Genomic DNA, 24,457 nt, shown 5'->3' with positions numbered 1-24,457 from the left:
ATGGGTTAAGTCTACATTAAGTTCTTTTCTATGCCTTAAGATCAAGGACTTTTAGTTCTTTATCTTGTATGCTTAAATGGTGGAGATCCAGATCTGATCAAGTCATCAGTTTTAATTCACTTTTAATCTTCTTATGACAATAAAACCACTAAGTGAACCAGATCTGAGAACTAATAGAACTTTGAATCATCAAAAGATTGGAAATGACTTGAATATATACTAAGGAATACATTATAACACCAGATTTATTAATTGAAAGACAAAACAAAGAGAGGCGGACAAGATTTCACCTTGGCGGGCAAGGTTAAACGTCTTGCAATCTCTTCATTGTCATAGTTATAAAGGGTTAGATACTGAAAGAGGGATGAGTGGTAAATGAGTTTACACAAGAGAATCGATACTACAACATTTGGAGAAGGTAGCAGAGCTTTTACATAGACAAAAGATGTCTTTCTAAAAGAAGTCTAAGGCTAAAAGGGTGTAGAATCTGGACAAAGCACAACATTTTGGATATTTGTTTGACTGAGAGGCAAGTTGTATGTTGTCCTTGTCTATTGGCCTTCTTCTCCTATTTATAGGCGAATTAGCCCAACTACACCATTTCTGCTCTTATCCGAAAGCAACTGAAGGGTAGTGAGTCATCAGTATTTTTACATGTTCTACCATTTGGAAAAGTGCTTTTGGGCCGAGAGTTGGTTGATTTCCATCGGTTGTCACTTCCCTTGTAAGCACCTAACCTTTGTATTTATTGGGGAGCCGTCATATTGTCTAGAGATGAGTATCTGGGCTTGGTGTTGGGCTTCGGGCAAACTCTCATTTATTGAGCTCTTTTGGGCTTTTCTTCCCTCAAAGTCTTGAGTTAAATATTAACCCAAACATTTATTATTATATAATAGAATGAGAAGTCACACAAATTCCACATATCATTTTAATTAAAACCCTTTAGTAATGAGATTTTATTTGTAACTTTTTAAAATTTCTGTTACTTAATGAGATATTATTTGTAAGTTTTTTAAATTTTTGTTACTTTTTTATGTTTTTAACTATCTATTTCTCTTGTGTGATTTTTTATTTACTTTTATTAACACCCTATGATTTTATAAAGACACCCAACATCCTTCTTTTTTCTGGTGAACTTCCTTTTTAAGTTAACCAATGTTGAACCTTATTTGCTGACTTGGGTTTTGGTATTTAATCAAGTTTATTGGGAATATAAACATATCTCTATACACAGAGGTTTGATCAACAACATCTTACATGTACGAAGAAAAATTTAATAACTCTAAGATATTTTCAACTAAGATTTTCAACGGTTATCATCAAAGTCTACTTTGTTTGCTTTCTTAAATAATTATATGTGTGACATTCAGTGTGAATCGTTATATTTTACAACATTTCCAAATTTATTATTAAGAAAAAAAAATGTCGCAAAACACCAGAAATTGCAAAAATAAAAAGAAGAAAACAAAACCCCTCTTCCCGGTTCATCTGGAAGACGCCCAACGGCTCCGATCACTGCACGATATATAATACTTTGCCGCGCATTCGAGCAAAACCCCATTTGAACAAACAAATGTAAATGCTCAATCGGCATGAAGCTGCAATCTTTGAACAATGGCTATGCAATCCGAGCCCTCAGCCCCAAACCCAATTGCTCCGCAGAGCTGAAACTCCCAGCAACCGTCCGATCATGCGCTCCGGAACAGGACCTTCGAGGCCAATCCGTTGCTGTAAGCTAAGCTATTTGATTCCCTTTCTGATTCCGTTAAATTACTGCAATTCAATCTTCCGAGAAAGTTTGGTGTTTGCAGATTGTTGGGTTGGGAAAATCTGGGAGAGCTGCGGCCAGGCTTGCTCTTGCCAGAGGTGCTTCAGTTTTCGCCTTCGATCAGAACCCGAATCTGCGTCTTTTAGAGGTATGCCCAAAAATCCATTTGTCCCACTGATTGCATTGTGCATGTGTGTGCAGCTGTGTTTGTATTCATAAACAAGAAAGAGAAATTGGCTGAAATGATGAAAATACTAATCCCAATTGCTGAAACTATCAATGTTCTGGATTTTATTGATATGTCATGTATCTTTGAATTGATAATGTTGTTAATATTGATCCATATTTAAAATCCTCATTTCAGCAATTGGGATTTGTAAAACCCTCATTTCACCCAATTTCCCTGCCATCATCATGCATATTTCTAGTGGTTTAAGTTCTAGTTGGTTGCAGAAAGATCCGCTCTTCAAGAAGCAATATAACGGAATAGGTGGATTGAAAACAATCCTGGGTGAATTTGACGAGGAGCTACTTAATAATGCGGACAGGGTTGTGGTGTCCCCTGGAGTTCCCCTGCAAAACTATGGTCTTTCCTCTTTGTTGCAGTCGGTAAGTTAGTGCGTCATAATGTGTGCCTACCATGGAATGAATAAATCTAAAGACAATCTACCTATATGTTTAATTTTGAATAAGTTTAAGCTTTGGTGCAACCGTTGAATGAATAAATCGAAGACGACAAACCTGTTGGAATTTTTTTAGATCGACGGGCCCGGGGGGCTCCACTCTAACGACACCAATACTGTCCCCAACTTTACCACAAAAGGCCTCGTATTAGTTAGAGTGGAGTAATCCTGTTTAAAGTCATTGCTTTTCTTTACCTCCACTGATGTGGAACTGCTAACACGCCCCCTCACGTGTAACCCCATTTAGTGGTTCACACGTGGAGATTCACACATCGGCAATTGAAACTCAGAGGTTGGCTCCAATGGAGTCTAGACTTGTTTTCAATCTTTTCAGGAAGTGCCTCTTAAGAAGAAAGGCTGGCTCTAGGTTAAGAGTCCAAGCTTGTTTCCAAGCCCACACTTCCTTGTGACAAAACCTATTTAAAGTCATTGCTTTTCTTTACCCCCACCAATGCAAAACCTATAAGTTTAATTTTGAATAAGTTTAAGCTTTGGAGAAATATATACATTTACGTGCCTTGCTTTATGTATCATAACATTCCTTGGTTATACACGTGTGGACTGGTGGTGTACCGTTTCTGTAATCCGTTTTGAATGGATTCATTCAAGTAAAGGCATTGGACAATGCCTCATTTAGGGAAATATGCAGCCTTATTTAGTTTAGTTGTGGATTCCTGAGATTTTGTCATGAATTCTTTGCTGCTGAAATGCAGGGAAAGCAGGTAATGTCTGAGTTGGACTTTGCTGCTGAAATTCTCCCAAAAAGTGTAAAGATTTTAGCAGTGACAGGGACCAATGGAAAATCAACTGTAGTCACTTTTGCTGGACAGGTACTAGATCTTACTCTTTTTATTTATTTATGCTTACAACAACAACAAAGCCTTATCCCACTAAGTGGGGTCGAATTAATTTATGCTTATTCATGGTAATTTCAGTATCAACGTCTCATATTGTTACTGATAGCAACAGAAATCTGAACCGAAACACTTAATCTAAAGCCCAAATGAAAAATGGACAGTGAGAAAAATGCTATCATTTCTGAAGTTCACAGTATAACAACCTAAATGTGTTCCACCAATCCCCAAACTCCAAAAATGGATGAATAATCGTCAAATTCTTAGATAAGCTGCCTTGACATTGCTTCCAGCATGCATTGCTTTCAATTGGTACAAGTCCCTGTCTGCTGTCTATAGAAGCTGCAGCATCCATGCAAAGTTATGTTGGAATAAAGAGAGTTGTTAAGTAGAATACTAGGATAAATTTAGTTTCTTATATCATGAATTTATCCTGTTAAAAAATGGAGTCCTTACTATTCCTCTATAATTAATTTTTTTTCTCATATGAAGGTAGATGCTTAGTCATTTTGGAATCGAGACATTTGTTGGGGGTAACCTTGGTAACCCACTCTCAGAGGCTGCTTTCCAATGCTTACAGCCACCTTCTTCAAAACCCAAGTTTAAGGTATGTCCAATAGTCTGGGTGAATTGTGTTCCTGTGTTTGTGAAAGTGATTTTGCAATAGCATAGTTGAAAGTAATTGATTAACTAGAATTTTTGGCTCAACTTGAAATTTGAAGTAAATAGGAGGCACGTAACAGACATATACGGATGTTGCTACATTTTTCCAGGTTGCAGTTGTGGAGGTAAGCAGTTATCAAATGGAGATTCCCAGCAAGTACTTCTGCCCTTCTGTAAGTGCTTTTTTGAAAATTTGCTTTGTTGCACCCCCTTAAAGGTCGTACCCAGTGCACAAGGCTCCCGTTTTACGCAGGGTCTGGGAGAGGTGAATGTCGGCTAGCCTTACCCCCATTTATGGAGAGGCTGCTCCCAAGTCTCGAACCCGAGACCTACCGCTCATGGGCGAAGGCACTTGCCATCCAGCTTTTTTGAAAATTTGCTTTGTTGCACCCCCTTCCAGCTTTATAAATATTTCACACTTTATTTCCTCCTCCAATATAATATGCTTTTGTGTAGGTTGCTGTGGTGTTAAACCTTACACCTGATCATCTAGAAAGGCACGGAACAATGAGGGATTATGCACTGACTAAATGCCGGTTATTTTTTCACATGACTGGTGCCAAGCTTGGGCTTCTTTGTTTTGGTATGCACTTTGTCATTCTCTGAGTAAATGTATTTTGGGTCTAAAGAACTTTTCTGAAGTTATTCCTGACATCCATTGTTAGCAATTTACCCCATCATTGCAGTTTTATTAATAGGTTCCTATTAGATTATAGGTAAGGCACGAAAAAGTGAGTTTGTGTGGTTGGGTTAGACATCATGCATGATGACTAAACCCGTTTTTCTGATAGCAAGATTAAACTAGGAATGGAGAACCTGTGAAGTCGAATGCTTAGATTTTTTATTTTTTTTCCTCTTCTTTTTAAGAAACAAATTCTCAGGTTTCTATATAACTGATTTTAGAAAAGAAAATTGTTAGGTTCCTTAAAAATGACCTCAATGCAGACCCTGAAGGTATACGGATGTTGACATGTAGATGAACCTTGATCACAACAATACGTTTTACTTTCTTTCTTTGGCTTAAAAATCTACTTCTAAAAGTGATATTGGGATGACTTCTCTTTCCGATTAGCTGTAGTTTCTGTGATACTTAAAGAGAGGGTCTCCTAAGTCCATTGGATTATCTCCCGGAGTAATCCTATGGCCGCTCTTTCTTTGGCCCCATCCTGTTTGGAGAATGACCCTTATGCCAGCTTAATCAGTTATTCTCGCAGTTGAGATAAGATTCGGACTGCCACTCTCATCCATTCATTGAGTGATCCCTAGCTCTCACATTCAAGTGTTTGCTCGTCTTTTAGGCCGGTGATCTCAGGTCGGGGATAGGGAATGCAAGTTGGTCAATGTAGATCTATTTCGTGTCAGGTAGATTGTTATGTGTTGATGTTTCCATTAATTTCATACAGTTTGTTTGTTTGAGAGTTATGTACATCCCTTTGAGTCAAACTATATATGTTTCTATTTGGTTACACTGGACATCTTTGAAAGTACAAAGCACAAACGTTGTGAAATACTGCGTAGGATGCATGGAGGCTGGCAATTTTTAAAACCATGTGTAAAAGTCCTGGAAAATAGATGATGACCAGAACCTTTTCAGTTGGTTTCACTTTATCCTCATTCATCTGGTGTCTGTGTATGTATATGTGATTTGGGTGATACCATACCATTGTTGCTTATATGAGACTTGGTATATGTTTCTGACGGCTTTTCTTGCAATCTATTTCAGGAAACCAGTACTTAGATGAAGCAATTGTTGAAAGCTTGAATGAACTTAATCTTGCCTGGATAGGAGCCATTCCAGGGTATATGTTTCTGATGGCTTTTCCTGCAATCTATTTCAGGAAACCAGTACTTAGATGAAGCAATTATTGAAAGCTTGAATGAACTTAATCTTGCGTGGATAGGAGCCATTCCAGGTGTGAAAGTAAGAATTACTTCGCTTATTATTTTAGGAACTTTGCTGTTCAATTTTCAAGTAATGGACCATTATAAGTCCACATAACAATGTCAAATATTTGGAGAAATAAAGATAGAAGTCCAGCCCCACGTGAGATCAAGAGTTTGGAAAATTGTCTTATTTTGGATGGTCGTAGTGTTGCCATTTTATTTTAGAAACAGTGAATGAATTCTTTTTTTTTGGAAAGCTACGGCTCAAAGTCATTGGTGGTAAATTTTGGAATGAAACATAAACCATAATTTATATACAAGTCTAAATTTAGACTTCATTCATGTTTTCTCCTTTCTGCCTTTCTTCAGTTTTACTTTTAGTATCATATATGATTTTAATTTGGTAATGTGTATTAAAATTTGAAAGATTGACATGGAGACAAAAATTGCAAGCTTTGAAGTGCCTGCATTGGGAGTCAATTCACAACTACAATTGGGGGCAATGAAAACGATGGGGGGACACAACTTTCACAATGCTGCGGTGGCTGTTCTGTCTGTTGTTGGACTGAATGTTGGAGTTGATGTTGAAGCGATAGGTCCATGTATTGAAAAATTAAGGGCACCACCTCATCGTATGCAAATTGGTTAGTTGAAACAGATGCACCTCTCTAAGTAGTGAGCTATTTCTTTCTTCACTTGATCTTGATTGGAAATATGAAATCAAGGAGTTGGAGCATACCCTTTTTTCCCGTGGATCAAATTTATATCTTTTTCACTACTTAGTTTTGTTATGCAGTATGCAAGGATATCCATGGAGTAACCTGGGTCGATGACAGTAAGGCAACAAATGTGGAAGCAACATACGCAGGACTAATGGGTCTAAAGAAACAAAAGTCTGTGGTTCTACTTGGGGGCCTTGCGAAGGTTACAATTTATCCTAGTTGCTAAATGCTGCTTTAATCTTCATATTTGCTCAGTTGCCTTTGTTTTTTCTCCTTACATGAAAAGCTTAGAGTAGGATATCGCGTTCACCAGTCAAGTGGGGAGGAAAAGAGAGAAAATTAATTGGAGTTAGATTAATGAATTAACAGAGACATTATTTATAGTAGAAATGAAAATGCGAAGTTCTTTTATCATTTTACGCGTCAAGTTAATGTAAGAAATCTCTGTTTGTTGTGCTTGCCAAATACTCATTTGAGTACGCATTAGATAAGTCAAAATGGTTAGTGCATGTGCTAGTAGTGTTGCATCATTAGTACGTATTATGAATTGAAGAACTAGACTCTCACAGTCTCACTTTAAATTTAACTTTATTACGTTGAACTTTACTCGTAAATGAAATAATTACCTTAGATTTTAGGAGGAATTCCAATGAAATTTACATTATTTTAATAAAGTTAATGTACCTTTCTCGTTTATGTGATCTAACTTTGTTTTTTCTTCAAACAAAGTCACCGTTAAAAGTTGCATGATAATGTTTTTCTTTTGCAGGTGTTAGATGGACAAGAGTGTAATGGTTTTGAACGATTGATAGAACCTTTGAAGTACCAGAGATGTGTAATCACGGTATATTATCGTTTCCTCTTGATTTATACTTAGTTGCGCATATCAGTGCTTGTGCCTTCAAATCTCGTAGTGGTTTTCCAATATGAAACATAGTTTACCTGCATCTTGTGATCATTTTTTACCAATAAATTCTAAATATTCTCCCTGACTAATGCTAACTGTTGACCAATGTCTCCAAGTTTGGGTCTTCCGGAATGCTGATTAAGAAGACGCTGTCTGATAACGGTCTTAGCATTCCCTGCATCAGAGCCGTAAATCTTAAGGAAGCTGTCAACTGGGCTAGGAGTATGGCAGAACATGGTACGTACATCATTGCTCAAAAGTGCTAGAAAATCTGTTTGTCTATTTCCAGCCCATTTCTGTTTAATTGCGTATTAGCGGGTTCCAGTTATAAAATCTCTACGTTAAATGATTGGCATTGAGCATTGTTTTAAGAAATGTATTACCTTAAAATTTATGAATTTTAGCGACGCGAAGATATCAAGCTTATTTCATTATTCTCTGATTATCGCAGGGGACAGTATTGTATTAAGTCCAGGTTGTGCAAGCTTTGATGAATTTAGAAATTTTGAGCACAGAGGAATGTTTTTCCAGGACCTAGCATTCACATACGTATCTGGGTAAAATTTTCCAGCCAGGATGCATATTTCGTATCTGAGCTCGAAAATTTTTAATCCTTCGATCTGTACTAGTATTGTAAGGGGCATTTTCCCCAGCTGCTCTCTCCTTTAATGTATTTTTGGCAATGTTTTCGACAATTCATAAATCAATCTTTTTCTTTTGCCTCAGAACATTCTCGAATTGTTTACTTTAGAGTAAACTTCAAATTTAGCATTTATTATGAGAGTTGTCACGGTCTAGTGATATTCTTTTTTACTTGTAAGTGATAGGTTTTTGGTTCGATTATCGTCAAAGTCAAATTTGAACCATATTATTGCTAGAGTAAACTTCATAGTTTCTCTCCGGATGGTAAAAGAATGGGGCAAAGCCAACGTAGATTACCTTAACATCTATTACGAGAGTTTTAGTCCAAATTAGGGGTGGGCATTGGAATGGGTTTACCAGCCAACCCACCCGGCATGAGTTGGTTTGTGTTGGATTTTAAAGCATTAAAACTTTACTTTTGGGTAAAAAATCCGTTTAGTGGGTGGGTTGGGTTGGGTTAAAGTATTATTAATCCGATTGAAACCGTTATATTTTGGATCAACTTGATTGGGTGTTCCAAAGTCCAAAACTATTGGACTGGATTCGAATGTGGGCCTTCAGTTATTATAGCCCAAACAGATCCCAGCCCAGTGGTTACGTCATGTGCCTTCGTTAAGTCCCCTCAAAACCCCTCCGCCTCTTCCCTTGTTGCCTGCCGCTGCACCTCTGCCTCTTCCTCCTTTTCCTCTCTCTCCGTCGGTCTCAGCGCCACAGACACCGCCGCCGCCTTCCCTCCTTCTCTCAGTCTCAGTCTTCACTGCGTAAGTCATGCTTCATCTTTTTCGGCAATAATCTTTTTCTTAATTTTCTGTGATTACTATTATTAAATTGAAAATTTTGAATTATTTTGCATAAATTGGAGGCCGAATTGATTGGAATTAATTGGATATGAACTATATTAATTTTTATGTTCGGGTTGCATGTTGAAATGATTACTCTCAGTTTATTTGATTATTTTTGGATTTAGAAATTTTCAACTTCAGTAAGCTCTCTCTTTTGTTGTGATTGAGTTTAAACATATTCTAGTTGAATTTATCTCAGTTTTGTGGTGAATTGTTCATATCTACTATTCGGGTTGGTTTCGACAACAGCTTTTAATGTCTGCATTTTCTTTTCTTTTTTCCCAGTAGAAAAGCAATCAAGTTTGTACTGGATTGAACTGAGGAAAATTTAGAGTTCAGATTGCAACTGTCGTACGGGCCTACGAACAATTTTGCTTGTATGAAGTACGCGCTGATCGTTCGCTACATATAGTGAGAAAGAAAGAGGAAAGTAATAAAGGAATGGAGATAAATTTGGGGCACTTGGCGTTTGACATTGATTTTCATCCATCGCAGCACTTGGTGACTACAGGTCTTATCAATGGCGATCTTCACTTGTACCGATATGCATCTGATTCAGTACCTCAAAGGTCAATTTTCTTAAGTTTCTCCGTTATTTTTTCTTAATTACTTTTTGCATTCTTATATGATTATTATTACTATGATGATGATTGAGATGAATATGATATTAGGGTGTTGGAAGTTCATGCACACAGTGAATCTTGCAGAGCTGTTCGCTTCATCAACAATGGCCAAGGTATCATTGAGTTTTTACTTTTTAGTTATTTGATATTGTTACTATATCATAATTAGTTGTGCTAATAAGAAGTTACTGATGGATGATGATGTTAGCAATTTTGACGGGCTCTCCCGACTGTTCAATTCTTGCAACGGATGTGGAAACTGGTGCTGCTATTGCTCGCCTCGACGAGGCTCACGGGTCTCTCTCTCTCTCTCTCTCTCTCTCTCTCTCTCTGTGTGCTCTGCAATTAGTCAGCTCTCAAGAAATTCTCATTTAGATCATGACCTAACATTCCTTAATCAAATTCAGGTCTGCAGTCAATAAGCTTATAAACTTGACTGAGTCCACAGTTGCCTCTGGAGATGACGAAGGCTGTATTAAGGTCATTTTGTGTTTTGCTTGTGCTTCGTTTACTGTTGTTTTCGTTGGTTTTGTCATTTTTTGACATTGCTTATTGGTCAGGTGTGGGATACCAGGCAACAGTCTTGCTGCAATACTTTTAAAGCTCATGAAGAGTACATTTCTGATATGACTTTTGCGGCTGATTCCATGAAACTCCTAGGAACTAGGTAGTCCTTCATGCACTTGTTTTTTTATTGTATTTCCCTTACTTTTGCGGCAAATGCAACCCTCAAGAGTTGTTCATTTATATTTGTTCTTTTGCATTGTTAAGTGGAGATGGGACTCTTTCTGTTTGCAATCTTCGAAGAAATAAAGTAAGGGTTTGTTCCTTTCTAAAACTGCTGTAAAATACAAGGTCAATGCTTATAGTGGATTACTAAAAGATTTCCAAATTTGGTTCTATGGTAATGACAGGTGCAAGCTCAATCTGAATTTTCAGAAGAGGAGTTACTGTCTGTGGTTATCATGAAGGTGGCATTGCTTTCTACCCCTTTGAATTTCTTCCCGTGATTTTATGATTTCATCAATATCATATATTTTTCCCTCTGCTTTTCTTCTCCTTTATTCCATGCCTTTTTCATTCGTTTTGTTGGTCAGAATGGTCGGAAAGTGGTTTGCAGCTCACACATTGGGAATCTGTTATTGTACTCATGGGGATCTTTCAAGGATTGCAGGTATTTGTTATTTTCATTTTTAATCATGTTTAAAAAGTTGAAATTCGTAATTGGTGGGGGTAACAATCCGGAAGAGATGTTGTCTTTAATCATGAAAGAAATACTTTCAACTTTATTGCTCCTCTCTCCTTCCCACGTCTGATTTTCCTTTCTGGATGACCCTTTGAATTCCAGTGATCGATTTGTTGATCTCTCTCCGAATTCTGTTGATGTTTTGTTGAAGGTGAGTTGGTCATATATACGTTTTACATTTGATGGCATTTAATTTTTGTACGAGTGTTAGTTGAATCATTTTAAAATTTCTTGTGTCAGCTTGATGAAGATAGGTTGATCGCTGGATCTGAAACTGGACTTATCAGGTGAAATAGCATGCAGAATTGATTCATTATATTTCATTGTTCTTTAACCTTTTTAGCATTAAGATTGATTTCATATAAATTTCTTTCAGCCTAGTTGGTATATTACCCAACAGAGTCATCCAACCTATTGCAGAGCACTCAGAATACCCGGTTGAGGGTCTCGGTAATGCATTCTTTTCTTTTTAGAGGGTTGAGTAACCAAAGTGTGTTTCGTAATTCCACTTTTATTGTTGAGCACATTATGTAACAGCGTATTATTCATAGAAAATACATTATGGTGGCAAACTCATTGCTGCTGAGTATAATATGGTCTCGTTGTTGAATCTTTACCATCAACCTAAATGCAAATTTCTTATTTGTTTTGTGGTTGGTTAACAAGCTGTCTTGTTTCGTTTTGTAGCTTTTTCCCATGATAAAAAGTTTCTGGGCAGTATAGCACATGATCAGATGTTGAAGGTGTGTCTCTCTCTCCCCCTCTCTCTCAATGCTCTTTTATTAATCTGTCACGTTTATGATTTCAACCTACTTTCTTGTAATGATCTTAGTAGTTATACGAATTGACTCTTGACAATTGCTTAACGCAGCTGTGGGATATGGATGAGTTATTGCAAGGTTCGACGAAGCCTTCAAAGCCTCAAGCAGCTGTGGAGGACAGCGATAGTGATGATATGGATATGGATATTAATCCTCCGAAGTCGAACAAAGGTTTGTTTGCCTTTTAAAAAAAATAGAAATTCGGTTTGGCTCCAAAACCAAGCACAATAGTCATTATCGAAAACATTATTTAATCGATGTTACTATCTTTTGCAGGGACAAAAAGGAAAAATGCAAGCAAAGATCGTGTTTCGGGAAGTTCAAATGATTTTTTTGCTGATTTACAGATGGAGGGTTGAATACGGTCAGTAAATTCCGGTACAACATTTTTCGTTGGAGCAAAATGCATATAGTTTCCCCTTACAATTGCTAGACCTGTTAATCAATTATTCCCATAACATGCTTTAGGGGATTATAAGATATTCAGTTTTTGTTTATGTTCACTTTTATGATGTGAGGGAGGGAGGTTTTCAATTTAAGTATTTGTCCGAACCAATCTTTTGTATCTGAAGTTCTAAAAAATTCTCCGTCAGAGTTTTACCATCAATTTACATCCCTCTCGAGTTCTCGTTACCGGGGAAGATTATATGCTATGCACTTCAAGGCCTATCTGCTCCATGCATTTATTAACGACATTAATATTCCGAACAGACTGGTACGACATGACCGGACGTGGAGGTTAACTCGAGTTAATCCAATCAACAACAACCATGTCGAACGGGAATGAACACCGAGCATTAATCCTTTGAAATCAGGAAGCTATGTTTTGTATTGTTTTTGTAGGTGTTCAAAGCTTGTATGAGAGCCAATACAATTAAGTGGGCAAAACCGAACAACAAGATTGGGTTGGGTTGGGATTTTGGGGATTGGATGGGCTCGGGTAACATATAAAACTGAACTTTTGATTTTCTCACTTGTTGGGTGGGGTTATGGTCCAACGCATCCTACTCATATCTGTGTTTGCACGGGGAAAAAGATTCTAGGTGTGTCTCAATAAGCGTTTTTATAAGAAACACGTTGAAATTTTACTCAAAGCCTATATAAAGCACATCGGGGTATTATCATTCTAATGCATCGATAAGTTTACAATAAGGGGTGTGGATAATAAGTTGGTGTCAAGTTTGCCATTCACTATATTCGAATCTAAAACTCTTACTTACAAATGTAAAAGAATATTTTTAGATCATATTACTCATTCAAAGTAAATAAACATGTCATTAACTTGAAACTAAGCTTAAATTTGTTTATCATTTCTTAATATTAAAAAGTAAAAAACACAAACACAATCAAGAAAATTCTGCATAAGGTTTTATTCTTCTCTGTCTTGAAATAAATTCTACAATAGTCCGATTTGAAATGGACAGGTGAAATCTGATTAGTAAACGTATCAATTATGGAGTATAAATAATAAATCATATCCTTATGTGTTATAATAAATGGATAAGTTTGCAAAGTGTTGAGATTAAAACAAAGTTCTAAAAAACGTTAGGCGCTAGTCGGATAATGGGTTGGGGCCTTACACCTAGACGGTTTAAGGGGGGGTACCTAAGCAAGTCTAGATGTTTTTTCTTAATTTTCAAACCTCTATGAATTAATCAGAATAGTTACCAGTCGTTAGCACTTAAGCAGCGTTGGATGAAATTTTTTAGAAAAGTTGATTAAAGAATATAAATCTAACCACCTACTAAAATGATGGATTTGTTGAAGTTTGAATTGAGACGAGCGATGAGCCAAACAAGTTTTGTCTTGTCACCCAAAGTTTGAGTGCACATGAGAAAACAGTATACACGGGAGACAGAGCGAGCTTTTGCTTGGATTCTCTTGGGCGGAATAGAATAATCCCAAGTCCCAACTATCAATTTTGAATCTCATAATTTCAGAATGAATTGACATAAATACCCCTGGTTGCTTGGTTAGTGGAAAGTGGAAAGTGAAAAGTGAGTCACAAAGCATGCCTATATGTAAAAATACAAAACAGTGTCATTGTCAAATGATTTTCTGACACCATCACTACATTACTCAACAGATCCTCTCCGGATTCTTTTGCTAAGGATTGTGAGGTTTTGTAAATCGTGTCCGTTCATCGTATATCGTGCGATCAATTTTTATCAGTTACTGTTTGTGTATAATTTTAAATAAAAATATATAAAATAATTTCTGATCGTACGATATACGATGAACGAACACGATTCATAGATCTTCGAGATCCTCATAAAAAGAATCCTGCGAGGATCTGGATTCCTAAATTACAAACCAGTCCCCCACACACACCCTGTTTTGGCCAAGCCTTTTCCTTCCTCTTGTCACCAACGGGGGATGGTCAACTAAGCTTTCTTTTTCCCTTACAAAATCACAAAATTGTTCATTAAAAGGTTGATGTGGTTGAGATTTAATTAATAAACAAATCCTCAATTTCACTCTTAGCTTTTATATTTAGAGAGATTATATTCACACACCTCAAATTACTTCTTTCACATTCTTTTAATTTTTTAATATTTTTTTATCAAGTGTTAGGGGTGTGTAAAAAATATTAAAAAAATTAAAAATGTGTGAGAGAAGTACTTTGAGGCGTGTGAATATAATCTCTCTATATTTATACAAATATTTCATGGTAATGATTGTGTGTGGGGGCAGGGCGGGGCGGAGAGCGGGGCGCTAGCCAAGCCGCCTAAATTGAGCATCATGATATTTGGTATAAGTTTACAAATATTTCATGGTAATGATTTGGGGGGGGGCCTAGCTAAGCAGCCTAATTGAGCAACATAATATTTGGTACCGAACTTATTATTCAGTAGTTTCTAATTTTTAGATCAAGTTGTCGAAAGTAGTGATGATGTTAAACTTAATCAAATACATAAAATTCTGAGTGTCGCTTTGACCTTTATAACTGATTTGGGCACAACGGTAATGACAATTGCAAGTGGGAATATGATATAACATAATCCCTTTGTCTTAAAAACAAATAAGCTAATAATAACAAAGGGAATAGTTGTATATCCAATCCCAAAATTCATAAATCTTCTCATTCCTCCCTCTCCTATTGCTTGTTTTGTTTGAAACTAACAAACTTTAATCACGTTTTAATTTGTTCTTAATTTTTCAAAAAGATTAACCACCAAATATTTTAAATATGATAATACTTAGTTACTCATTAGTCAGTACTCTTTATACTTATTTTTCTATTTATCCCAATTAAAATGCCACATGATCTTTGTGTATTAAATTTGTAAGTTAAATAACGTGTAAGTTAATAATTGAATTATTACTTAAATGTTGATTAATTTATTTATTTATCATCGTAATACATTATTTAATTTCCGTACTATTGATTGATATTTTTTTAATTAGCTAAATCAGTGAGTATAGATAAAGGAAACCAAAAAAATTAAATAACAAATGTTAGACATTATGGGGATTTGCAGGTGCTACTGAGTGGTACAACAACACTGGTCAGAAAAATTCAAACCTCCCCTCGAATTACACAATTCTCCACAAATTCAAACTCAAGCTCTAAAACCCCTTCTTCTTCTTCCACCTTCTTCTTCTTCCTCCTCCTCCAGTCTCTCTGCAACTCCAAATGAACCAGTAGAGAGATAAATATATATAGAGAGAGAGAGTGGCATTGCCAATTTCCCAAAATTTGAAAGAAACAAAATGATGCTTCTTTTGCTGCATATTGCTCTATTTCTGGTTCCTGACGTGGTTCTCTGTCTCAACCCAGATGGGCTCTCCCTCCTCGCACTCAAATCCGCAATCGAAACCGACCCGACCGGGATCCTCGACTCCTGGTCGGAATCCGACCCCACTCCCTGCCACTGGCACGGCGTCGTCTGCACCCGCAACCGAGTCACCGACCTCCTCCTCGCCAACAAACGCCTCACCGGCTACATTCCCTCCGAGCTCGGCCACCTCGACTCGCTCAAGCGACTCAGCCTCTCCAACAACAACTTCTCCAAGCCCATACCTGCCCACCTCTTCAACGCCGCCGCCCTCATTACTCTGGACCTCTCCCACAACTCCCTCGTGGGCTCGGTCCCGGCCCAAATTGGAACCATCAAGGCACTGAAGCACCTCGACTTGTCCTCCAATTTCCTCAATGGCTCACTCCCCGAGTCTCTCGCCGAGCTTCCCTCCCTCGCTGGAACCCTGAACCTCTCTTACAACAATTTCTCCGGCGAAGTTCCGGCGTCGTACGGAAGGATTCCGGTGCTCGTGAGCCTGGACCTCCGGCACAACAACCTCACCGGAAAAGTGCCTCAGGTGGGCTCCCTGGCGAACCAGGGCCCCACCGCGTTTTCCGGAAACCCTAGCCTCTGCGGGTTTCCGTTGGATATTCCGTGCCCGGAAGCTCAAAACCCTAATTCCTCGAAAAGCGGAGGTCAGGATGTTCAGAAACCTGTCGACCCGGATCCGAGTCTAGTCAGCGGGGCGGAAGAGCGGGAAAATCGGAGCGGCGGTTCGGTGACGGTTCCGATAATTTCGGGCGTTTCGGTGGTGATCGGGGCTGTCTCGGTATCGGTGTGGCTGTTTCGGGTAAGAAGCAGGGCCAAGGAGGGCAAAACGGGAAAGGAGAAAGTAGTAAAGGAGGTAGCTGAAGTGGTGGTGGTGGAAGAGGGGGAAGGGCAAAATGGTAAATTCGTGGTGCTGGACGAGGGATTCGGGTTGGATTTGGAGGATTTGCTGAGGGCATCGGCGTACGTGGTGGGGAAGAGCAGGAGTGGGATTACGTACAGGGTGGTCGCCGGGAGTGGCGGGAAGGGACCTGGTGCGGCGCCGTCGGTTGTGGCGGTGAGGAGGCTGAGCGAGGGTGATGCCACGTGGCGGTTGAAGGAGTTTGAGGCTGAGGTGGAGGCGATAGGAAAGGTGGTCCACCCCAATATCGTGCGCCTGAGAGCATACTACTACGCGAGTGATGAGAAACTTCTGGTTACTGATTTCATTCGCAATGGCAGCTTGTACAATGCACTCCATGGTAAATTCACCCTCCCTTTTGTTTTTTAATTTATTTTCAAATCTTTGGTGTATTTTTTATCTGAATATAATATTTTGTATTTGATTAAATTAAATTTGCATATTCAAAAGTTCCAAAAATAAATCGTTATCTATGTATTAATCTTGTAAAAGCGGGACCTACATAATATAATATAATATAATAGGGGTTGAGGTGATCATGATCCCGGGTGTATTAAATATTAATTACTTGGGCTACAAGTTCGATGAAGTTATTTGTTTTATTTTGTTTTTGTTCTCAATGTTATTGGACGATGAATAATTTGCGTGACACGAGTATATTGTCACGATGATGTCCCCTTGTCAATAATACAAGAACACAATGAGATGTTTTTCTGAAAATCCTTGCATCATTGACATGGAATGTCACCGTGGTGGTATGTCCGAACCAAACAACTCCTTACCCTATTGTTGGCAGGCTAGCTATCTTTTCAGAGAACAAATTGGTAAAACTTTATAAAACATTTCAGACAATGATATGATGAGTCCCAAAAATTACTTAAAAAGTTAAAACCTTATAGATGCCATATGCAATCAATCAATTTTTGAAGTTGGCTACATAACATTTGAGTTTGATATCTTTTTTCTTCGTCCTTCCCTTAGGATTTGAAATCACTGTATTCTCATAAGCACGCATAACTGTTTTTCTTTACGTGTCATGTGACGAGAGTGATACTAGTAGGGGAATGCACCCGGTTGCGCTCGAAATTTCCCGTGACGTGCAGTACTTTAGAATATTTACTTGTGTTACTGCTTATGCACTGAAAATATTGCAGTGTGTTTTGTCTCAACTGGTTCACAAATAGGTTAATCTCCTCAGAAATGCATGTTACCTAGACATTTATTCACTCTTCAAATCATACACTTTTGGTCCTATTAAATATCTGTGTGCTCAGATCCAAAGTTATTTAAGACTCCTTCAGCAAGACTGACAAGTTTTCAGAGTTTTTAATATGCAATTTCAAGTAATTTGGGCGCCACTGCAATTCTGGAGCAACATTTTTATAATTTGAAACAGCCTACACATATATACTGTATTTGTTTTGTGTCCTTTGGGAAGTGATTTTCGCAACCATTTTTCTCCCCTGCACACCCCTGTTATTTTTTGGCCGTGGGACTAAGTAAATCAAATGAGAGTTGAGGGACAAAAATGAACACGGGTGTGCGGAAGTTAGTTCTCTGTGTGTTTATTGCACAATGAAACATTCAGTTGATGAAGATTTTACCTCCAAATATTTTAACATCTGTTTTTCTCTTGCAATATAGTGACATAAGATGTTCAAATATGCTCAAACTTGTGTGGTCATGTAATTTATTGCAGGGGGACCATCCAACTCATTGCCGCCATTGCCGTGGACGGCAAGGTTAAAAATTGCTCAGGGGACTGCAAGGGGTTTGATGTACATACACGAACACAGCACTCGAAAGTATGTTCATGGAAACATTAAATCGACAAAGATCCTTCTCAATGATGATCTCCAACCTTACATATCCGGGTTCGGACTGGCACGACTTATGTTGGGTACCTCAAAGTTCACAACTTCAGCATCCAGAAGGCAGAACTCAAACGAATCCATAGTGGCCTCTGGTTTGGTTGTTCCAACTTCTTCAACCATTTACTTGGCACCCGAGGCTCGAATTTCTAGGAGCAAGTTCACTCAGAAATGTGATGTGTACTCCTTTGGAATTGTGCTCTTGGAGATCCTGACTGGTAGGTTGCCAGATGAGGGCCTCGAAAATGGTGGCAAGGGACTTGAGAGCCTAGTCAGGAAGACATTCAGAGATGAGCGCCCCTTGTCTGAGATCATAGACCCTGTACTTCTGCAAGAAGTTTATGCAAAGAAGCAAGTTGTTGAAGCGTTTCACATTGCCCTAAATTGCACCGAGCTTGACCCTGAACTACGTCCTAGGATGAAAACCGTCTCCGAGAGTTTTGATCGCCTCAAATTGCAATGTTAATAGAAAGAAACAGAGAATGTAAAGCTGACTGCTCATCCGGAATTGGTTGTGGTGCTGAAAAATGGGTTCAGATGGGCGTTTCAATGTATGTTTTTGTCGAGTCGACCACTGTTAGGAAATCCATTAGCTTAATGGGTTGGATGTATCATGTGTGGTGTAGTTGAATTATTGCTTGTTTGAAGATGATAAATTCAACGGGGCCGGCGTGTTCTTAGGTTGCCGGCAGTCTGGTGGAACGGGACGAGAAGAGTATTTTCGGCCGTTTGTTTCTCTTCTTTAGGACTTGTTTTTGCCCTGTTCTCAATCCCTGCTTTTGCTCAGGTTGAAATTTCTAATGGTTAATGTTGATTAGCACCTGTGTTCTTCGTTATGTTTGCTAATTGCTAATGTGGTTTAGGGTAAAGGAAATAATTTTTTATTTTATTTTATGGAGTGGACTGTTAAGGGCACCAACTATCATCCTAAACTTTTTATACCAATTGATGTAGCACATAACATAACCGTTGTTTATACTTGTAAATAACTACAGTTCATAATAAGCTCATGAAATGCCACCACATGAGTTCGCATTGCACTTTTTTTTAAATTGTATCAATTCATACCTTTTGCCTCTTTAAACGTCTAATCATTCGTTAAGTCAATAGGTTATTTGTCAATATGGTGCAAATGTGGCTTCCACGTTAGCTTACATATGCATCTCACGCTCACATCATCATCATCAAGTTAACGAATGATCAATCCGACCAATGACATATATTGATACAATTTTAAAACATTATGGTGCTAAAAGAAAAAAATTAATATTTTACGGCTTATTTTAAAAATTATGTCATACTTGGTGTAAAATGTAGCTAAATTAATAAATTCACAATATAATTTGACAAAAAATAAATATATTTACAACATAAATACATTTTTTTGTAGGAAATAAATAAAATTAATTAAAAAATGGCTCATAAATCATTAGCAAATAACGGGCTTAAATGGCCTTATCCAAAGCTAGAGGCTACGAAGCCCAGAAGGCTTTTTTTTGTCATAACCAAAAGTTTGTAATGTAAGTTTGTTGACGTGGGTAGGGAGGGAGGCCGATGCATTATGTGTGTTTTTTGACAAGCGCTAGAACATTTACAAGGATATTCTCACAAGAAACATAGAGCTCTGTTAGAAGTGCTTTTAAAATGATCGAAAATATTTTTTGTAAAAATATTTTTGGGTTTTAAAAAAACTTTAAGCGTTTCCTACAAGAAGCATATAATTGATGTATCTTTAAGTGTTTTTTTCAGGATTCACTTGCATTTTTACTAAGGATTGGTTCCAAAAATATTTTTACCATAAGAGCTTTTAACCATTTAAAAGCACTTTCAAATGAGTTCATGATTTATACACATACATTTGTTTTTCTTTATAAAAAAATTAGTTGATAAAAATAAACAAATGTGTGCATGTGGAGAAAGAATGTATGAAAAATATTTCGCTTCTCCAACGATGCATTAACTCAGCTACAAGAAGTCATGGTGTTTCACAACTGAATACCAAACTTTCAATAAATATGCCTTATGAGCATTGAACTTGAGAGCTACTTAAACCAAATTAAAAACGACTGTCGCTAAACCAGCTGGTCACATACAATGTTTAATAGTTTATATACTTAACATGTGTTGTCACTCAATATTACGGTTTAGTGTTATTCCTTTTCACTTGTAAGTAAGATGTCTTAAGTTTGATTCTCGCCAAAGGCGAATTTGAACCACATTATTATGGCTAGCTCAGTATGAAGCTTAGTCCACTTCCCCACCTCTTCATGTCAATAATATCGTTTGTTAGGGCAATAATGGATAAAGTTAGGCAAAAGCGGAGATAATATAAACACATAATCTAGATAGAGGATGTCACCAAATCTAATGGATTCCCTAAATAGAAATGGCTTTATATATATATCCTCATTCCTGAATAAGACATGGGAATCACTGAATCAAATGGGTTTTAACTTTTAAGCCATTTTAATTTCTATAGTTCATGCCTCTTTTGGGTCGCCACTCCCCACCATCCCATTCTCTCCTCCCAGATACAGAAACTGAATAAGTGATTTTCCAACGACCAAATGTGCAAACTCTACTTAAATTAAAATCCCTTTTTAATAAGATATTGGCTTTTTCTTGTAAGGTGGGGGTGGATCATTCAGCTTACTCGGGACACAGTTTGGTACAAAATATCTTATAATATAAAAAGAAGGATACTAAAAAATATCTCACTTCTCCACTTCTGCCTTGTTTATTTAACAACAACAACAACAACAAAATTGGAAAACTTAAAAATAATAAAAGTTACGAAAGAAAATTAGATCAACTAGTTCCATTTAGTCGATCTGATTGTTTTTTTTTTTTAACAAACGATATTATTTACACTAAAAGGGTGAGAAGTAGGCTAAATCTCATAATAGGTTAGCAATAATATGATTCAAATTCTCCTTTAGCAAGAATCGAATATAAGACCTTTCACTTACAAGTGAAGAGAAATACCACTAGACTATAATATTAAATGGCATCTAATTCTTGATTTTCAAATATTTGATTACATATTTCAAATAAAAACTTATGCTTTTTATTTAAGGAGTAAAATGATTTTCTTACTCATACTTTTGTAAAGAATGGAATCAAGAATCAAAATAATTTCAATTCTTATCCTTGTAAATAAATCATAAATTTATATTACAACACATAATGCACTAATTTGTTTTTCGAGTATAGAAAAATATAGAGGATGATTCTCTCTCCTCTTAATCTATATCACTTCTTTCTTCTAATTAAACATTTACGGTTAAATCACGTCAATATCTTATATTATTTTTTTTATAAAAATAATAAAATAAAAAGTAAAATGTGAGACGAGAAGATGAAGGGGAAAGAATAAAAGGGGAGAAACCTACTTCGAAAAATTTATGATGTTTTTGTTGTGTGCTAAAAAGTTGAAAAAGAAGGCAGACTTCTTGAAGAAAATGCTGCTTCACGTGGCCTTGTTGCCCTCCACACAAACATACATTTACCCTTTGGCCCCCTCAAGGCGTCTTCTTGCATCTCTCATTATCATTTATTATTTTTTTTAAGGGAATTGTTATTGGTATTTTAAAAATTTTATTCTATATATTGTAAACTTTCTATATTTGAAAAAAAAAATTTGTGAGAAGTGTATAATGAAATATTTGAAATGACAATAATACTTTTCTTTTTTAATTAATTTTTTTTTTATTTTTTCTTGGTTTACTTTCTTTACTTCTATTATGATTTAATATCACAAGGTAACACGAGAGACAATGAAGAAGGGGACCACAAATAAACTCACAAAAAGTTTGATGGCGTAATTCAACTTTATTTAAGCATAGTTTAGTAAATCTAAGATCTTGATTCCACCCAACAAGGTTTTCATGAAATTGTGGTCCTTCACAGCATATGGTCTAGATTTTTCTACTTATCTTAATGTTTAATTTATTTTTTTAAATCCATTTTATCTGTTTAATGAAAAGAATGAGAAAGTTACTTTGCACATTGGAATTTTACTGTCAAAAAGTGAAGTAATTTTCGATGTGACTATCACATGATGTTACGAATTAGCTAATGTTAGATCATGTGATGTTATGAATCAATTGAAGAAAGGCATTTATTCATTGATAACATATCTTAGGTCTAATTAATATATATATATATATCTTAGATCCATGAAGTATCAATTATGTAGTTCATCCACATTATAATATATAATTACATCACAAAAATGAGTAATTTTGCAAAATATGGTTTTATAATAAGATGTGTATTCATTTGTTAATATTATACCTTAGGTCTATAAGATTTATGTCACATCCCGGGTCGGGCCCCCACCACATTCCGAGATCGACTCCACTGTAGCATGAAATTGTCCGTTTTGGGCCCCAACCACGCCCTCACGTTTTGTTTCTGGGAACTCACACAAGAACTTCTCAGTTGGTCACCCATCATGGGATTGCTCTCGCGCGAACTCGCTTAACTTTGGAGTTCCAACGGAACCCGAAGCCAGTGAGCTTCCAAAAGGCCTTGTGTTAGGTAGAGATGAGAATATACATATAAAGCTTACATGATCCAATCCCATGGGCGATGTGGGATGTTACAATCCACCCCTTAGGGGCCCGACGTCCTCGTCGGCACACTTCCGGTCAAGGATTGGCTCTGATACCAAATTTTCACATCCCGGCCCGGGCCCCTACCACATCTTGGGCTCGACTCCACCATAGCACGATATTGTCTGCTTTGGGCCCCAACCACGCCCTCACGGTTTTGTTTATGAGAACTCACACAATAACTTCCTAGTGGGTCACCCATCATGGGATTGCTCTCGTGCAAACTCGCTTAACTTAGGAGTTCCGATGAAACTCGAAGCCAGTGAGCTCCCAAAAGGCCTCGTGCTAGGTAGAGATGAGAATATACATATAAGGCTTACATGATCCACTCTCATGGACGATGTGGGATGTTACAATTTGCTTTTTCGTTCGCTCATGTCAAATTCAATAAGAATTTGGCTCATCTGACACGTACACATCACGGGCATCTATGCTACGTGTTGACATGTATATAACGATACAGTGTCACATAACATGACCATTCCACCCAACAAATTGATTTTGTTTTAAAATGAACAAACATAACTATGTCATTATTTCATATCATAAAGATGTAGTAACATTACATAAATAATATGAATGTCATTTTACGTGAATAATATGAATGTTATTACGCTCGAAATCTATAAAAATATAATTACATCGTTCATTTATGTTTATACCATATTTAGGGCCTCGTATTTAGATCTCGTACAAATACTCGAGGGACTTAAATGTAATTATGTGATAAAGGAAGGGGCAAATATGTAATAAGTGAGGAGTCCTTATTCTATAAAAGGACCACTCACCCTCAGAATTAGGGGAGGTCAATCTCTTAGGCCATGGAAGGGCTCTCTCACCCTCAGAAGCTCTTTCCATCTCTCTCCCTCACAAACAGATAAATACATATTCAGTGTGGACGTAGCCCAAACCTTGAGGTGAACCGTGATACATCTTGTGTCATTTACATTACTTGCAGATTCACGGTCGGATTTACGTTGTTCCAAGACCTCCGGTTTTGTGCATCAACATTTGGCGCCATCTGTGGGAATCGATACAAAAAGTTATGTCAGTTTTTTTCATTTTTTCACCTCTGCCGTGAACCTGCAAGATCATAAAAAACCCAGAAATAGAAAAGATCCAAATATCAAACGCTCATCAGCTCTCTCTCTCTCTCTCTCTCTCCTGCTTTCCCTGTCTGTATTTTGCTCATTTTCATCAACCCAGTCCTCCATCTTCTTCTTCTTCCTCGTCAAATCGATGAGCTCCCATTTCACTTGATTCTCTGAATCTCCGACTGATCAGGTGAAACTCTAAGATGGAATGGACGACGGTCCAAGCGTGGACCCAGGAAATGAAGCAGTTGCGATTGCAACCCTATACTGTCGAGAGTATCAGTTAGTTTTCGACTTGATCGAGCTCCGAAACCCCTCCTGTGATCTAGCTCGCCGCCACTCACTGAAATCGGCTTGAGCTCTGCGCCTCTTTGTTTTCTGCCGCACCAGAAAGACATGCATAGCCGGTCGTCGCACAATCGACTATTTAGCTCGGCTTTTCATTTTCAGATTTCAGGTCTCTTGCTTGCCATGGTCTCCACCATGGTCGCCATCTACGTAGCCGACCGATTGTGGCAGGATGCTGCCG

The 24,457-nt window shown here is 37.5% G+C and overlaps 3 protein-coding genes across 3 annotated transcripts; all 3 read left to right on the top strand.

Moving 5' to 3' along the window:
* Positions 1-1,408: 1,408 nt before the first annotated feature.
* Positions 1,409-8,209, top strand: LOC126594408 (uncharacterized). The gene is made up of 13 exons (XM_050260717.1): positions 1,409-1,730; positions 1,812-1,916; positions 2,222-2,377; positions 3,165-3,281; positions 3,802-3,912; positions 4,079-4,141; positions 4,425-4,551; positions 5,807-5,889; positions 6,280-6,496; positions 6,649-6,776; positions 7,344-7,418; positions 7,598-7,718; positions 7,933-8,209. Exons 1-13 carry the CDS (start codon positions 1,593-1,595, stop codon positions 8,040-8,042), a joined length of 1,551 nt encoding a protein of 516 aa, XP_050116674.1. The 5' UTR covers positions 1,409-1,592; the 3' UTR covers positions 8,043-8,209.
* A 518-nt stretch (positions 8,210-8,727) lies between these two features.
* LOC126594410 (WD repeat-containing protein 55-like) lies at positions 8,728-12,262 on the top strand. The gene is made up of 15 exons (XM_050260719.1): positions 8,728-8,884; positions 9,251-9,534; positions 9,637-9,701; positions 9,797-9,884; positions 9,996-10,068; positions 10,149-10,255; positions 10,360-10,402; positions 10,503-10,559; positions 10,686-10,762; positions 10,937-10,985; positions 11,075-11,121; positions 11,211-11,284; positions 11,522-11,577; positions 11,706-11,826; positions 11,932-12,262. The coding sequence occupies exons 2-15, from the start codon at positions 9,407-9,409 to the stop codon at positions 12,012-12,014; spliced, it is 1,068 nt and encodes a 355-aa protein (XP_050116676.1). The 5' UTR covers positions 8,728-8,884; positions 9,251-9,406; the 3' UTR covers positions 12,015-12,262.
* Positions 12,263-15,104: 2,842 nt separating this feature from the next.
* On the top strand, positions 15,105-19,040 carry LOC126594407 (receptor protein kinase-like protein ZAR1). The gene is made up of 2 exons (XM_050260716.1): positions 15,105-16,687; positions 18,047-19,040. Exons 1-2 carry the CDS (start codon positions 15,370-15,372, stop codon positions 18,682-18,684), a joined length of 1,956 nt encoding a protein of 651 aa, XP_050116673.1. The 5' UTR covers positions 15,105-15,369; the 3' UTR covers positions 18,685-19,040.
* Positions 19,041-24,457: the final 5,417 nt, after the last annotated feature.

This window comes from Malus sylvestris, chromosome 12 (genome assembly GCF_916048215.2).
Source record: "Malus sylvestris chromosome 12, drMalSylv7.2, whole genome shotgun sequence".
NCBI classification, from domain to species: Eukaryota; Viridiplantae; Streptophyta; class Magnoliopsida; order Rosales; family Rosaceae; genus Malus; species Malus sylvestris.
The sequence above is the reverse complement of the archived record's forward strand: the minus strand, read 5'-3'. Positions and strand labels throughout refer to the sequence as shown.

Excerpts from the sequence above, each read along its gene's own strand:
- LOC126594408 (XM_050260717.1), top strand. The coding sequence starts at position 1,593 with ATGAAGCTGCAATCTTTGAACAATGGCTATGCAATCCGAGCCCTCAGC. Across the intron at positions 1,917-2,221 it reads CGAATCTGCGTCTTTTAGAG|AAAGATCCGCTCTTCAAGAA; the intron begins GTATGCCCAAAA and ends AGTTGGTTGCAG. Across the intron at positions 4,142-4,424 it reads GCAAGTACTTCTGCCCTTCT|GTTGCTGTGGTGTTAAACCT; the intron begins GTAAGTGCTTTT and ends GCTTTTGTGTAG.
- LOC126594410 (XM_050260719.1), top strand. The coding sequence starts at position 9,407 with ATGGAGATAAATTTGGGGCACTTGGCGTTTGACATTGATTTTCATCCA. Across the intron at positions 10,763-10,936 it reads GGATCTTTCAAGGATTGCAG|TGATCGATTTGTTGATCTCT; the intron begins GTATTTGTTATT and ends TTTGAATTCCAG. Across the intron at positions 10,986-11,074 it reads CTGTTGATGTTTTGTTGAAG|CTTGATGAAGATAGGTTGAT; the intron begins GTGAGTTGGTCA and ends TTCTTGTGTCAG.
- LOC126594407 (XM_050260716.1), top strand. The coding sequence starts at position 15,370 with ATGATGCTTCTTTTGCTGCATATTGCTCTATTTCTGGTTCCTGACGTG. Across the intron at positions 16,688-18,046 it reads CTTGTACAATGCACTCCATG|GGGGACCATCCAACTCATTG; the intron begins GTAAATTCACCC and ends AATTTATTGCAG.